General features: G+C 41.0%; 1 protein-coding gene across 13 annotated transcripts in view; it reads right to left on the bottom strand.

Annotated features, from left to right (window-relative positions):
• UNC80 (unc-80 homolog, NALCN channel complex subunit) overlaps positions 1-17,175 on the bottom strand; it is a 127,921-nt gene that overhangs the window by 100,854 nt on the left and 9,892 nt on the right. For all 13 annotated transcript variants that reach the window (XM_071811249.1, XM_071811255.1, XM_071811250.1 and 10 more), the window contains exons 5-11: positions 15,205-15,328; positions 13,323-13,396; positions 12,742-12,881; positions 8,564-8,825; positions 3,457-3,591; positions 2,596-2,818; positions 1,167-1,307 (exon numbers count right to left, since the gene is read on the bottom strand). In XM_071811249.1, the coding sequence (XP_071667350.1) occupies positions 1,167-1,307; positions 2,596-2,818; positions 3,457-3,591; positions 8,564-8,825; positions 12,742-12,881; positions 13,323-13,396; positions 15,205-15,328 (1,099 nt within the window). The remainder of the gene's footprint in view (positions 1-1,166; positions 1,308-2,595; positions 2,819-3,456; positions 3,592-8,563; positions 8,826-12,741; positions 12,882-13,322; positions 13,397-15,204; positions 15,329-17,175) is intronic.

Below are 17,175 nucleotides of genomic sequence, written 5' to 3'. Positions count from 1 at the left end.
ACCTGGGGTAAAACTAGAAAAATAAGCATTGCATATGGCTACCTTTTAGAAAATATTTGGCTAGGAAGCTGGTGTGGCGAGTGGGATTACCGTCCTATAGAACAAATACAGGTCAGAAAGACAAACTCCACATAACTGATCCAGGAGAAGAGCTTTGCCCAGGAGACACAGAGCAGAAATGGAAGGAGATGTGCCCGCGCTGGATTAGAGCTGACACAAATCCATTCTCTCTCAGACTATTCAGATTTGCTGTGCTAAAAGAGCATGGGTTTTTGAGAGCTCCATGGCTACAGCACGCATCATCTGAGTACATCTGTAGCCTCCTCGGTATGCTGCCTGACAGCTTCTGCAGAGACAGACTGTGCCCTGCTCCATGGGGTGTGCGATATCCTGTTCTCTCATAAAGGTTTAAGGTGGCACTTGCCACAAGTGAGGTCCAATCTCTATGACCAGGTTTTGCCAGTAGCACTACACATGAGGGAGAAAACAAATTCTTTGTGTTGAGGAAGCAGGAGCAGTGCCAGCAAAGTGCTCTGGTGCAGACAGCCTGGTTTACAAAGGAGAACTTTCCTCTGCTCGGCTAACAGCGTTTGACAAAGGTGGTGTTGCCCTGTCAATAGAAAGACTCTCCCTTCTGGAGCAGACTTGATCCCACCAGAGGCTCTCCCATCGTGGTCACACTGACATTGCTATATCTGCAGAGGACTCCAAGACAGATGGGCCTCAGGAAGGTTTCAAGTAAATTTAAAAGCCAGGCTTCTATTTGGAACCAGGGGAATTAAGAAAAAAATGTCATTCTGAGCACAACCCACAAGCTGGGGACTGCAAAGGGGTGTTAAATACCACAAGATTCCCCATGAGACCACTAAAGTCAGCAATACTAAGTTTCTGCACATAACTTCTATGTTGTGTTGTGGTAAGGCAAAAAAATACCAAACCCTGCCTTCTCCCTGCTGATGGCTGCCATTTTATTTTTTTTTTTTAAACTGCATCAGATAAACATGAAAGGTTTGGAACATTTTTGTACACAGAACAAAAAACCCTCAAGAGATGGGGGGGGAAGGAAAAGGCAGTCACCTACTCACACACAGAAACAGTGACACCTCCTCAGCTTCTTGGAGTTGATATTGCAGTGAAACGTTTCTTTCCCGATGTGTTAAATTTACCTTCTTTGACTGTGTTTTCTCCATGGCTGTTTGAGTGGTCCGGCAGATCAGAGACCAGCGTGTGATGAGAGTGCGAATGCCTAGCGCTCAGGCTCTCCATCTCCGTTGCTGTGTCGGAGCTCCCCCGTCTGGTAAACTTCCCTAGGGTGAAAACAAGAAATGGATATTTAGTTTACTCATCTGAAAGGTGCCTGGAGGCAAGAGACAGTAACTGAGGTTAGAAACTGAAGGATTGGAGTCAGCAAATTCAAGACCTTCCAGGACCTTGTGAAGCAGAACCAAACATTATAGTGGGATATCTCGTGGCAGTTCATTGACATAAACACTGAATGTACAAACTCCCTGCAAGGCTGTTCTCCTCAGCACATACTGATTTAGCTGACACCCACGTTGCCACTCTCCAGCAGCTTCAGGAAAATAAGAGTGGTCAGCACTGAAAGACTCCACTCTTTGGGGCAAGTTATAGTAATCTGGTTTCTTCTTTCCTTGTCCAAAAGAAATCGGTATGTTAGGATGGGGAGTGCTAAAGCAAAGGAGCTGTTGACTAGTGTATCTGAAATACATGATTTCACTGAGATATCATAATGAAAGAACTGTAGGTTAAGCCAGGACAAGAATCTGGAGCCCCTAAGATCAAAATGTAATAAACTTCTTGAGCTACTGAAGATATGGGAAAGAGGATTTGGATAATAAGTTTGTTACTCTTGTACAAATCTGTAGGTGCTTGTGTGTTAACTACAGACAAAACGCATGTGAATCTTTAAGAATTCACTTGGCTAAGGTCATTGTTCTGTGTCCCAAAAGAGGGACATGTTTACAGTGTAGAGCTTACAAAATGATGCCATCTAAGCCAGTGAGAATGAGAATGCTCTGGCATGACCTCAGGCAATCATTTTGCTATCTATCATCTCCAAGAAAGAGTGTCAGGATGAAAATTTATGACATCAGGAGTAAATTTGTGAAACAAAACCAACGCCTAGACACTGTTCAGTGAACTTGGAAGCTTGAAGGAATCAATATTTTAACACTGTTTCTTGGCACTATCAAGACATTGTAAGCCTTACTATCTGAAACAACACCCTATTTATTTTGTATCCACTTGAGGAAGACTGTGAATATTTTTTGCCATACTCCTAATGACCATATTGCTGCCTCTCCAGATGTCTATTTTTAAAAGAAGAGGTTGCAATCATTCCTTGAATCTATTTTTAGCTGCAGTTGTGCAATGCTTGCTACCACTCAGGGAAAGTGTATTGAAGTGGTACAGACATGACTATAGGCTGCTACCATAGTTATGTGTAGTGCTGCAAACAGAGCCAAGAACATAGGTGGCAATAGGATGGATGAAGAAATAAAAAGCCCCTATTATTCTGTGAATGTTCAGGACAGGAATGACACAGAACCTGGGGCAGAGATAACAATATCTCACCTAATATGGTGGTTTGCCATCCCCCTCTCTCAATGCCACGCCGGTCCTCTCCAATTCCAGAGAAACTGCCAAAGGAGAAAGTGCTGCGAGTGGGTGAGACATCCAAATGATCCTCATGGAGGAGGAAGGGCACTCCCATCCTGCGTTGTCGCTTCTTCCCAGTGTGGTGGAAAGGAATTGATCCTTTGCGCTCACGCTCCCTGTCTTCTTTGCGGCTCTTAAACTAGAGGAGGAAGAGAAGCAAATATGAGACCAGGTAGAAGCTTTGAAGCATGGCAAACTACCATTTGAGGGAAAAAGATAACACTGATGTGTGGCTCAAGTGTAGCCTTCCACTCTGAGCTTCTTATCTTGGCCAGTTATCCTGATAGCAACTATCTGCACTCTGGGACCACATGAGTATTTAAAAAAACTCAGTCTTGCCCTAGGCTGGGATGGATGCCTTTGTATAATTTTATGACATTCTCAGACTATGAGCTAGATTCACGGAATCCACAAAACTCTGCTAAGTATCTTGGATGACTGCAAACCCAGAGCTTCATGAGGTAAAAACATCAGAGAACTTCACTGAATCACCTGGAACTACAGTGAGCACCAGCACTTAAAAATCAGCATTGCCTGAGTACTCTCTCCTTACGCAGTTTCAGCAGGACAGTTATTTGTATAAACATTTCAGTGCTGTGTTTGGAATGTGCATATAAAAACCTATATAATAACACACAGACTCACTTCTAATGAAAAAAGCTGTCAATCCCATTTATGGCATGAATAAATAGTTCAAGTAGACCTTAAGCTGCTACCTAGTAGGGCACTGAGGTGCTGAATACTAGATAAATTAAAGTACAATTTTCTTCCACTCGCCTTTTTGAAGATGTTCATCCCCAGGTCTGTGGAGAGATCTGGAACTGCTGGTCTACGCAAGTTGGTCAGTGAAACCTTGGAAAATGCCTCCGTGCTTAGTGATTTTTCTTCCTCATTACATTTCATTGTAAGATCCTGCAGTTCCCAAAAGCAGACAATAAGCACAAGGAGAAATAGAGGATAATCAGCTCAAAAAAAAAAAAAAAAAAAAAAAAAAAGCTACTTCCAAGAGCTGTCGTAGGAGCACTGTAGAGGAAAAGGACTTTCAATTCATTACACAAAACACTAATCACACATTAAAAGAAAAACTAATGAAGAAACAACAAAATTTAGAAACTTTGTCTTAACATTTCTGTCACCACAGGAAAAAAAGTACAGCACACTGTGCTTCCACAGAAAATCTCAGGCATTGCTGTCAGCATGATCTAGTGGCATGGAAGATTCATTTTCTGTTCTGTTCTGATTTGGATCCCAGGTATGGCTCTGGGTTGCTGACAATTTTCTTGAGGCCTTGGTTTACATTTATGAGCAATCGCAATGGCTACTCTTTTTGAAGCATTTTATTTAAAATCTAAGAGAATATGCCCTTAATAGCATATGCCCTTAAAGATGTATTTTGGAATTAAACTGCAATAAGCAGCACTGTGCCTTCAAGAGACTTGATTTGCAAAAATTTTATATTCACTAAAGAAACCCAAGACTTATACATCAATAAGCATCCTTCACTAGCTGTAACAGTGCTCTGAGCTCTGTTCATCACAGTTCTCATCATAGTTCATATCTGTGAAAGCCCCTATAGCTATAGCACAGAATGTCCCATGACAGTGAAAACCTTGAGACTAACTGACTGATGGTTCAGAAGAGGGCACTCTACTCCCTTTCTGCACTGAGCCACACAAGGTACAGCTGCCTACTGTAAAGAAAGGCTTTGCTACAAAAGGTGTCAGAAGCTCAGCTCCTGGCCATCTGTTCTCATTAAAGATCTGATGACACTTTTCATTAGATGTTTGTGCAGCTGACCCGACCAAATTCCCTCAGGATAATTTTCTTCTGCCTAAATATCAGCCTGTTTCCAATGGAGATGCTCTTTAGCCTTGCTGCCCCATCAGAAAGCTTGTGCTAAACAATTAAGTCATGTTAAAATACCTTTTTGCTTTCAATCCAGAAATAGCCTTATGCCAATGATAGATGAGGCGACTCCTGTGGTATAGGAGGTTTAGATTCTGGATAGCCAGTCTGTACATTGCAGAGCTAGCGAGCTCTGCAGTACACAAGTATGCTGTTTCATGCATATGTAGGTCCAGCAGAAGCTGGTGACAGTCTTCGCAGCTGAAGTGTTAAGCACCAGGTACCATGTTTGCAGTCCTGGGCTGCTGGAGACCATACATTCTTCAGAGACTTCTCAGCCTAATCAAAGACTACCCTTGAATTTTTCCCATTAATTTTATCAACACAAGAATGAAGGAGACATACACCAGAAAGGTTCCTCTTCACAGCTGTTTTCAGTCACATTCAGTCAAGGTATGCTTTTAAAACATTTTGTATATAAGACTAAAGATTCAGGGGAGGAGTCATATGTAAAACCCAACAGACAGCAAATCAGGATTCAACCCTAGGTGCTCCCAACAGCAAGGTCAGCAAGTGTTTAACATGGCTTGGTTCTTAGCTGTCACAAGTCTCTGGTCTCTTCTGGCTGGAAAACATCATATGAATTTATTTCAGATTCATTATCTTTGTCCACCAGCTACCAAATCAGTGTTTTATTAGGTAGCTTATGGTCACCAAAAGTACAGAATGAGTGATACAAGCCATACAAACATATGGAGCGACACAGTCCCAGTTCTGAAATCCACTTAGGGTAGGTATCAAGCAAACCACTAAAAAACCCAATGACATAATCACCTTAAATGTACAGTGTGGTATATGATGTATTTCAATTAATCAAGCTAGCACTCCTGTTGAAGACCAATTAAAAAGGTGGCTATTCTGTGCAGTAGGCTATGTGGCAATTATGATATGCACAAGATGGATAAGAAAGTAAAATCGTTTGTGGGCTGCTACTCTAGATTTTGCTGTTTCTGTTTTCTATTGCCTTCTTTCTGCATGACTGTATGGCTACCAGCTCATTAGTACTTGTCTCAACTCCGATGATATTACACTTGAGACTCTTGGCTTTATATTAGCATTGCAGTGAACATTATAGCTGCATTGGTCTTATGCTTAGTTTAAGCTTTGGCTCTTTGCCCCTGCAATGTTAGTGCATGACTGTGGAGGTTTGTGAGCCTCTGAAGGTTTCATTTCCTAGACCTGTCCTTACACTGAAATCACTGCATACAGGTGCAAAGCAGGTTTCCTTTATCACATGGTGCCAGGTCTGAAATTTGTTTAGACTAAAGTCCCTTTCCAGCAGAAATTAGTATTAATTTTATTCACACTCTATCCGTTACCCCTTTTCTTATGCAATAAGGAGTGCTGGCATGCTGCATGGAATTTTTTTTTACTTTGCTATTCAGTTTACTAGGCAATATATAGAGGATGTTTTTCATGTTCTCTTGATCCCAACTCCTTTAGCCCAAGCTTACATTTGAAATGTGATTTCAAGTACACAGAAACCAACAAGAAGTGTGAGAGTTTTGCTGAGGCATAGGGAGATGCAGGAAGTTACCCTGATAAAGTGTAGAACAATATAAAGAATGTGGATTTACCAGAAAAATCTACTGGTCCCTGATGTGATTTGCAGGCAGCTGGTTTTTCCTTTGATCAGTTTCTGCCTGCCGCTTTAAACCTATCCTGCCAAAACACAGAGTGCTGATATTTTTGAGATGTATTCATCAACCTGAAATAATGACATTGTGTTAGGAGTTTAAGATCCAGACTGAAAAAGCAGGCTTTAACCATATCCTTGTGTTGGATGAGCGGGTGAAGTCTTAGCATACAACCCCCTGTGTTGGTAGAAAGAAATGACAGATCTTAGCCCTCTGGAGGTGGCATTATCTCCTCGGACTCGCAGAGAGTCTTAAGTGAGGAGACTCTGAATTTAAGAATAGCAGTTAAGTCCCTATAGTCAGCTGGTGTGAAGCAGCCTAGGTGTCTCTGGGCATTGCAAAGGCTTCAGTCTTTGGAGTTGTAAAGAAGGGGGTCATGAGTTTAAACTTTTGCTGCATGGAAGACCATTTCACCTCCTCCATCACAGCTGTTCTTTGTAACAAATTGCAAAACCTTTTTAAACAGGATTCCAATTTAACGAAGTAAAAATACACAGAGCTGACACAGAGGTTACCAAAAGCAATCAAACCCAGCCCTGGAGGGAAGAATGCCCTGGACAGAGTCCTCAGGCTAACAGCTAGAAAGTACCCAGTGGAATTGCAAATGGATTTAACAGAAAACTGTTAGTGAAGAACAACTGAGCAAAGGGATCTTCTGCAAGAGAAACAACCTGGAAAAGCAAGAAATAGCTGAGTGTGTTAAAGGAGAGATGTGTTTCATGGTACAGAGAAGAAGCATCACAATACTAGTGCAAACAGTGTCTACAGAGCACAACCCCACTCATGCTGCCACTGTGCTGAGAATCACTGACCACACTCACTGCTGCACTAGTCGCTGAACCTGTTGATGTGTAAAATAACTGGGTTGTTATGAGCAAAGGTAAAGGGACAGTATATGCATGGAAACAGTGAACCACATCAACAGCAATACCTTTCAGTTTTCCCTCCAGGAGATGATATTAAGGAGGATTTTCTGTACATGCACAGCAATCCTATAAAATCCCCATGCAAAGGTAGATTAAGACTGAACAGTAATTCATATCACCTGGCCTTTATGGAGATATGTGAAGCTTTTACAGGGATGAAACAGGCAATGTTTTATAGAAATGACACTAAAATATAATACAGTTTCAACAATACTGCTGCTGCTGAGCCCTTAAAACCACAGGTAACCACCAGCCCTCACAAAAATCGTAAGAATGGTTATAAAATCCTGAGGTTTAAAAATAACGGTACTAATATTTACAGTGTTTATGCTTGTATTTTGGCTTATGAGGATCTGGGCTATACAGAAGAAAATATATTTCAACCTTCTTCCTAATAAAATAACCAGTCAAAAACTGCCAGAGCTCTCCCATACTGAAAGTGAGGATTTTAAGAAAACACACCAAAAATCCAGAGAGTTCTGACTCAGAAAAGATATTTGACAGTAATATTAACAAAAGACAGAGCCTTCTTCTTGAGGTGTTTTATAAAACTGGATTGCAAAAATAGAATCTGTATTAAATTTTGTTAGGCAGTTCCATCGATTTAGTAAATCAGAATTTGCTGTTAAAAGTCCACATGACAGTATAAGAGCGTACAACCTAAAAGTAGCACAAATCAACAAGCAGATTAACTGAAACTGCAGCAGCATCCCTTTTTTATCCCTGGAACAACAGTCAGCTACCCAAAGGAAAAAATACATTTAAGCTTTAACACAAGATCTGCAGTGCACCAAGGCTGGTAGCCTGGGGTTCCTTTTCCAGCAAAACAGGGAGCAAGTCTTGATACCTATTAGGACAATTAGGACTCCTGAGGTTTTGCTGGCAAATATAAGGGTAAGAGTTAAGCAATAACAACAGCAGGAGAAGAGGTAACAACATGGAGGGCTTTTGTTCACTGCCACCATTTGCAAAGTCTACTCCAATATTTTAACCCGAGTGTTTGCCGGGAGTGTGCAGTGCTGTATCAAATCCAATTCCTTTTCTCTCTTTTGAGGAGTTACACCAAAGCAGCTCAGTGAGCCCTGAGCATTACACAGCAACACAAAGGCAGTCTGATTTCTTCTGACAACCACATTAGTATATTCTCACATTAAAAAACAATGTTATCACAGTTCACCCTAGATTAATTATTCCAAATCAACCCTCAAGATTTCAGCAGTCACCAGCTCTGACTCTCTGCATCAGATTCTGCTTCCAAACCCCTCATTGTTCTCAGGATCTCCTTCTGAATTGATGCACACATATGACCTCCGGGCAGTTCAATGAACACCAGAGCTGTGCTTTTCAATAGTCATCCAGCCATCACTTCTCAGCATCACCACAGTTGCTATTTTCTCATTGATGGCAACTGCTTACCTGAGTTTTGTGAGTATTCACCAGAGAGGGTGCAGCAGCCACCATGGAGCTGCTGCGAGGTCTTGGTAAAGGGGTGATCTCTGGCTCAGGTGGTTTCTCTGGCTTCTCCTGCAGCATATGCCTCAGCCTCTGCAGATAGTACATCAGTGACCACTGCGTGCCCTCCTCAGACCAATGTGGCTGCAGCAGGCAGCGCAGCACTGCCACATCAAAGTACGTGGCATAGCGAGACTTCTGGCATGGTGGGATCACCAAGGACACCCTGTTCCAAAAGGCAGGAGTAGAAATGTTAGTCATCAGGCTCCTTAGCCCTTCTTAGATACTCAGTGCTCTGAATAAAGAACCACTCCGTTATGACTCGTCAAGTTTTTATGTTTAACTGTACTTAAGGGTTAACTCTTGACACCACAAAGTTTTCTTCTATAGCTGGAAACTAGTTCTGTTTCAGCATACATTCTGGTCCAACCCAAAAGACCCAAGAGCTCTACTGAGAGGCCTAAAATTTAGTGACTCATCAAAAGCTGTAAGCCGTTCTCGTTCTCCTGCCATCTACAGAAATCACAAGTATGTGCACACAGCTGTGCCCACTTGAGCTTCCAGGAACATTTGACACCGACCCTTTGGGACTAAGGCCCTGACTGAGGAAAACATTACTGAAGACACTTGGATGGATATTTAGCTTTTAGCTCCCTAGAGGACTCAAGTACCTGCTTTGTTAAGTGTTCACTTGGGTAGGGTTGCTTTCTGAAAGTAATGTGAAGATAAGTCTCCAGCACTTGCACTAACTGAATAATTTGTTCAGTTGGAAACAGACAACCCTTGAGCATCTGCTGTTCAGATACTAATAATAGGTATTTAGGAATGGTTTACATTTGTACACATCAGGCCTTACTTAAGAAGGGGCAGGTGGGGCAGCTAAGTTAGCTAACCATTTAAACCAATTAAATTAATACTTATAGAAGTAAAAGTTACTGTTATGGATGCTCTTTGCCAAGGTGTGCTAGAGAAAATGATCATTTTTAGCCTTCATTATGATTTTGCTGCTTTCAAGTGGTGTCATTTCCTGATGGGTTTTAGCATGGAATTTCCTAAGTGTTGTAAAAGTTAGCACATGCAAAAGCAAGATGTCTGTAGTAAGCCTCAGAAATGAGGCTCAAGAGATTTCAGGTTTCAAAGGGATCATGTCTGTTTTCAGAGACAATCTTATTGCAATAAAACACTCCAACTTTTTTATTATTTGTTTTTTACACTCATTCTCTTCCAGCAGAATACAACTGGCCTGATCTACCCTCTCTACATTCACTAGCTGTTAGGAGACAATCTGTCAGAAAAGCAGCAGTGAAGGCGAGTCAGAGGAATGAGAATCAGATGACAAAAAAAGATGTGAAACAGCAGGGGTGGGGCAGGAAGTCTGGGAATTGCTTTTTTTTTGCCCAGAAAGTACACAATTTGAATGTTTCTTCTCAGTGTCTTAAAAACACACCTCTGTGAACTGTGTACTTCTGTGATTTTTGGATTCTATAAAAATCAACAGCACACCCGTGAATGATATTCTCAGGCATTTGGGAATCATCACGAGAACATAAAATATTTATTTTTTTGAAACCATTTATATAATCAGTTCTGCTAAATGACACATGCAAACATCATTGGCAGGACACCCCCATCTCTAGCTGCGTACCACTGCATTCTGAAGAGAGATGTCCTAGGCCGCAGTCTGGCAAATCATTAGGGAACAAGCAGCAATACTGCCCAGTGGAATCTCTAAGTGCTTGAAGTGAAGTGCATGCTTAAACTGCATTGCTGGATTGCTGCCTAGTGCCACAAAGCTGCCCTGTGCATCCAAGGGAGATGTAGGACTGGCAAAGGAGAAAGAAGCATGCAGTGAATGATCACACCACTTGGAATCAGGTGAACCCTGCTCCTTATTACACGCTTGGAAATGAGAGGCAGGTGGCAAGGCTGGGCTTGGAGCAATGCATGCATCTAAGAACTCCAACCTGCAGGAGCTGGTTTGTTGCCAGCTCCACAGGCTGAAGCTGAAGGCACCTGGCGACTGCAGACCAGCCTGTGTCAGCATATGTCACTATATGCATCTATAGATTTACAGCTTCTTCCAGGTAAAAATGTTACAAGTTTGACGACTTTAAAATGAACCACTATAAAAACCTGAAAATATTAATTAGGAAGGAGAAAACCATGATAAATGAAAATACGCTATAGAGTTTTCCACATACACCTGATGTGAAGGCTGTTTTTGTCACAGTCAAAATGGTGTCTCATAGATACAGCCTGTTAAAAAACTAAGGATAGATGGGATACTCAAAGAATTCCAGCAAAGGAAATAGAGCCCATCACCTTAGCAGCAATTGTAAAGGACGATGCATGGCTGCCTGGTCACTTTGCAGGACCCAGATCAGTGTCTGAGTCTAAACAGTCTCGTATGCTCCCCTGTCTGCAGCACAGGCAAACCTGAGGCACAACACAACCTGGAGGAAGGCATATTCTCCTTATGAAATATTTGTCACTAGTCCTTCCAGAAAAGTCTGTTTCCCAGGTAGTGTGTTCAAGACAGCAGCTGGATAAAGGGCTGTGTCTGTATGTGCTTCAGTGTGAAACTGTATAATCTGCAAATGGAGAATTTCACTGAGTGGAACAGACATAATTAGCCAGGATCAGAGGAACACGCCGTTTGCTCAAGAAGCATCTGAGGAACCAGAAATCAAACTCTCTGCTTCATTTAAAAGGAAACTTAGTGTTGGTATAATCAGCTTTTGGTTGCCTGTGACAGGAGTGGAGAGTGGAAAGGCAGCCTCCCGTCAGCCCCGGCCAAGGACAAAGGAATACTGCGGCTGTTGGTAAGCAGAGTAAACAACATTTGTTCCCCAGTTGTCTGTTGCTTGGCAACCAAAACTCCCTGTACAATTTTAACTGATCAATGAGTCCTGCAAATGAGGAGACATAATGATGCTCTCTTCAAAGCCTGTCTGAAGCTTCATCCCCATAGCAACCACCAGACCCAGCTTGACAAATTGATCACCTGATTCAGTCTTCTTAATAGGCTGCTTATTTTTTTAAGCCTGTGCACTCTCTGAGCCGTAGTGTTCACACACAGAAAGGCAGTTCTGTCTCCAGCTTCAGTTTTACTGGCTCGCATTAATGCAAATTAAATAAAGACCCAGAACAGACAGCAGGCTTGATATAAAATCCCAAGGGACACCTCCTGATGGGATTAGAACCCTAGAGAATAGCCTTTCCCTTTCCACCAGTGAAAGGGTGCATCAAACCCCTTTTTTGAGAAATCAGAGCCTTTCCTAGATTATAGCCAGAAACCTACTCCATCCCACATTTCTTCTGTCTCTGTGATGAAGCAACTTCTTAAAACACTGCAGTGTTTTGGATATGACATTTCCCAAAAGAGAAAGCAACAGAAACAAAATTTTCAGGAGGAGTTTAGCTGACACTCCTAAAGCCATAGAGACCTAAAAATATAGCTAGATTTCTCTCCCTCTCCACCCTCGGAAAACACTCATCAGCTTTATTTACTTTACTTTACTATGGAGTGCCCAGCCCTACTGAAAATCCAGTTCTATCTTTACCTGCCCAAATCTCGATTAAAATAAGTTAATTTATCAGTGTCATGCTGGAAAACCATACCCTGAGCTCTTCCAGGCAAGATGGGAGGATGTTTGCTTGGCTGTGCTGCCTTGTCAGCCTGTTCCTTTGGGTCAGTAGTCTAAAGCAAGCTAAGCAGAAGGATGCAGAAAAGGTAAAATGAAGAAAACACAGAGGTTCACAGAAGTCCTCTGCTAAAGGCAAATAAAATTTAATCAGAAGAAAGCCAGAAAAGGTACTAGATGTCTGAAGCTGAATCTACCTAAGGAGGGTTGAACCTCCAGTTTGTTACTGTCTTTAATTATAAGAAGTCAACACATTAGAAAAGACCAAAGAAACTGTCCCAACAGGCCAGCTAGAGATTTCTCCAATGAAAGTGGCATAGAATTCAAGTGTCACCACCTTGTTCATCACCAAGAAATGAGATTTGTTCAATTAAGAATTTGAGATAAATATCCAGTATCCTTGGCATGTAGGGACAACTGCAGATTGAAGATAAAGGACTGCTGTGACCTCCATGATAGTGTCACACTAGCCTAACTTTCTGCTGAAAAGGTTTGTACCTGGGATGTGCAGTACCTCTCTCCTGAGAGGTTTGAGAGGACACACTTCCATCCAAGGAATTTCCACGATGACATGCTGAAACGGTGGCCTTTGAAGGTACAGAATCTGGCTGGGTTGTCTCACAAACCACCTGGAGTCCCTTTGGATAGTTTTAACAAAAGGAAATACGTATATAAGCATATTTATCTCTCTCATATTAGTTTTCCTGCTGCAATTTGTGTTTAGACATGACTACTATACCATAATACTATGGTACTACCATGGAAAAACTGATCAAGCCTGGCTCTTCTCAGTACTAGGCATTGTACAGGCAAAGACAGGGCTCATGCCTAAGAAAACACATAAGATCAGGCTTCCATCCTATAAGACAGGATAAGGCCAAGGAGATCCTGACAACCATGCTCAATACCATTTGGTCCCACTGCAGACAAAGGCTGGGAGCCTTTGGAAGAACTCTGGAGAACTGTAATTTCTGGAGAAGGAACATTTTAGGGTGGTAACTGCAAGTGCTGTTTCAATATTAATTTCCCCCTCCCTTGGCTCCTTATTCAAGCCTGTCTAACGTTAGCATAGAACTTACCTCAGTGTGGCCACTGTCCACATTAGGGGATTCAGAAGTCACGCTCTGATTGTTGGTGGGAGAACTTCTCTTAGCTGAGAAAATAAGTCAAAGGAGGACATTTCAGGAACCACCTCTAGTATTAAAATGTACCATGAAAGGATAAATCAGAAAACAAAAACAAAGCAGCATCTTCCTGCTGAGGACTTCCTAGGCATTATCTACAGCCATAAAAAGAAATAGGACTTTAAAAACTTTTGCACACTTCTTTCAATTTTGTTGTCATCAACATCGTCTACTGAAAATTTACGTTTCTTTAAAATTAAATTTTAATATACATTTTATCCCAAGTCCATTTGGCACCAGGTTGTATTTTCCTTTGCACACTAGTGCCTTTTATTTTAGAGCTCTCCCTCCTCCTATTTTCACATACATTCAGCTCCTTTTCTAGGTTACACCCCTCAGAATGTGATTTCCAATTTGACAAATGCCTTCAGCACAGGAAACACACAAATGTCATACACAAAGTTTGATGAGTGATACTGCAGAAGAACAAGGGCTTCACAAAGATCAGGATGACAATTTTTAAGTCCTGTCACATCACAAGCTATTCAGATATGACTTAGTATCAGACTTACTCCAAACAAAACATTGCAAAGCTTCTTCAGTAGAATTTTTTAAATTTGTTTTTTGAAGGAAAATATAAGTAATTTTTTTTTGTCCCTATTAGAGATAACAATGCTAAGATAGCAGAATCTTTCTTCATATAAAGAACCTCATTCCAATGTCTATTCCCATTTTGCTGAAAACATTTGCAAAACACAATAGAGTATTTTAAATTCAGCATATACTCCTGAAGTTATTCTTTAGGGATTTTCTGACCACACTCCAGACTTACGGAATAAATTCCAACAGTCAAAGAAAACTTAGGACTAATTCCTTTTGTTAGATCCAGGGTTGAATTCTTATTTTTTAATTCCAGAAGTTGAAACAGAGGGAGGAAGAACTAGATGTCAAAGATGGTTTTAAATAATTCAGAAGGCTTGAGTCTTTCCAATTCTGGACTGTCTCAGAGGCCTACAAAACCTTCAGAACAAAATACGACATCCAAAATGACTTCTCATCAGAAAAATCTGATTTAGTGAACTACATTTTCACTACTGTGAAAATTACGGTTCCATGCTTTTGAGAGTGAGCAAACAACGCTACAGTGATATATCCAGCACACTTTCAATTCATTACTTTGTAGGAATTACGCAAATCTATTGTCTAAAAGCATAAACCTAAACAGGTTTTTTCGAACTAGCCCAGACATAAAGGCTTGGAAGCCTAAGCGCCCAACTCCAGTCTCATTATGGCTGAAGTACAAAGGAAGAGCAACCACTTTCAGCATGCAAAAGCAAATTCACAACCTAAACCTTCCTTGGAGCCTCTTGAAGCTACTTTAATTTCTTAACATGGTGAAATTACAATTTTAGATAGGAGGAGAACCTACACTGCCAACTGTGTGCTCTTCACTTAAAATTTTTGCCCAGTGCCAGTTTGGGAAAGCCTTCCCCACCCATGTCAGACTGCTGCTAGATGATACTGCCTTTGCCCTTCTTAGCAACAAAGGAAGATATGATGAAACAGTGATATAAGGCTGACTGGAAATGATAACTCTACCAAAGAGTTTCTCATTTCCTATTTGTGATTTCTCTCTCATCTACTATTTAATTATTATGCAAATGTCAAATGATTCAGAAGGGAAACAATCTTCAACTACTTTCAAAGGTCTGATTAGTTCCTGCAGGATTAATATATTCCTCCAGATATGATGGTTACAGAACATAAGGCTGCATTAGGCAAACAAAGGAAAAGTTTCCCATTCTCAGGAGCTACATTACACAGCAAAGTCACAGACCTGTAACGATGTTCCTGATTGGTTTTACAAGCGCATTGAAGGCAGAAACTTCAGGCTGCCTGTGTTCCCACATAGGCTGCCAAATAACAAGGCCACTAGCCAACCGAAATGTCAGGTCAGACTCCTAGAAAGACAAACAGAGGTTGTACCACACACACTCACACGAAATAATGTTATTTCCAGTCTAAAAAGACTGTAATTTCTCTGATGCACAGCTCTCACAAGAAATGAGTGATACCATGTGAAGTTTTGTGGTCAGTATATGTTAACTCAAGGGCCACTGACACTACTCAGCAGACATTAATCCATTTCAAGTATAGCTATTAAAAAATAATAGGGAAATCTCAACACAAAGATATACAAGAGGCTTTTCCCAAATGAAATTCCTATACTAGTTAATGAACCCTGTTTTTTCCAGGACACTAAGCTGTAAAAGAAAAGGCCATTCCTGTGTCAGAACGCATCCCTTCTGACCATATATCATCACTTCCTCTTTAGAATTCAATCTCAGCCTTAGGATTTATACTCCAGGATCTGAACTTCTTGCCTCAAAAGAATAAGAATACTAAATACTAAAACATTACTTAAAAATTGAGGAAACATGAAATGTAACAAACTAATATGAAATAGTAGTATACAGTAATGTCATTATTATTATCTGCACTGTTAGTGCCTGAGCTGTGTCAAAAGAGACATCGGTACTACTGACACTTGTGCCATCATTGTTTTCCATATGCATGTAGCTGAAATAACGTAATTTAGCACTCAAACAAATCTTAACAATATCAAAGTGCAGGTATGCATCTACTTGACCTACAGTCAGATCTACATTAGGAGACACTGATGCTGCTATAGTCCAGCTATTCCCAGAATCAAACAAACATGGTAATATCAGTTTTGGCAGCATAACTATAGCTGCACCACCATCGCCTGTTGACATTGGTCCACATGCCTCAGTGGTTGAAATCAACAATGCAGAAAGAACTAAAGGAATTGCAGTAGATGACTGCTTGTAGCTCTCCAGCCCTTGTATTCCCTACTCTTTGTTAGTGCCATCTCATCATCATAAGCTCACAAGCCTTATTATAAACTAAGCTTATTTTAAATTACTGTTTTTACTAAGAAGCACCTTGCAAGGCTTTTGAAAGCGGCAGCAGTAATGTTTTGTATCTTCACTTTGTACTGCTAACTTCTGGTGAGAAGCCAACATTTTTTATCTGCATTGTTAAATTACAGGATTACATGCATCCCTCTCACCCCCCAAACACCTCATTTAAAAACACATGGCTAAACACAGAAGCCTCATGGAAGTCACAAATTCCATCATTTAGGTCTGCCTGTACAAACATGTATCATTTCCCTTGAGCACATGCATTACTTCGGTTATCTGATCAGATAGTATTCTTCCCCTGAGACTTCTACCTCTGTGAAACACAGAGGGGACAATGCTGACTTAGCGAGCCAGTCACATGCCTCATTTACCTCATAATTTTTGAGCTTTGCTTTGATGACAGAAACATGCATGTTTTCAAGAGCTTTTTGATATTCATCACTACAGTGTCTCAGACATTTTCAAGGTAAACCTGAAATATTGTTATGAACCCCATCTTATAAATGGGAAACTACATCCCAGAAAGATTAATATATTAAAAAAAAAAAAAAATTAACATAATCTCTGATAGCCAGGGTCTACCTCCAGTTTCATTTCATTTATTCAAAGGGCAGCCCACGTTTGTGTGTGTAGCACTGGGAAGAACTCAGCACTTCAGCATTTCAATGGCCTTTGCCACTGCCACACTTATACCACTATCACATATTCTTGGTAATCAGCATCAAGATTATTAGCAATGATAAATCCCAGTGGCAGCCCCATGATGGAATCCCTGAAAAGCTAGCAAGGCCATTCTGACCAATGGCTGAGAATCACTGGAGCAAGCTAAAGCTCACAATCCTTCCTGCAGGTTCCAGGGT

Source organism: Patagioenas fasciata, chromosome 7 (assembly GCF_037038585.1).
Source record: "Patagioenas fasciata isolate bPatFas1 chromosome 7, bPatFas1.hap1, whole genome shotgun sequence".
In the NCBI taxonomy this organism is placed as follows: Eukaryota; Metazoa; Chordata; class Aves; order Columbiformes; family Columbidae; genus Patagioenas; species Patagioenas fasciata.
Note: the sequence above shows the minus strand (reverse complement) of the source record. Positions and strands in the feature narration are given on the sequence as shown.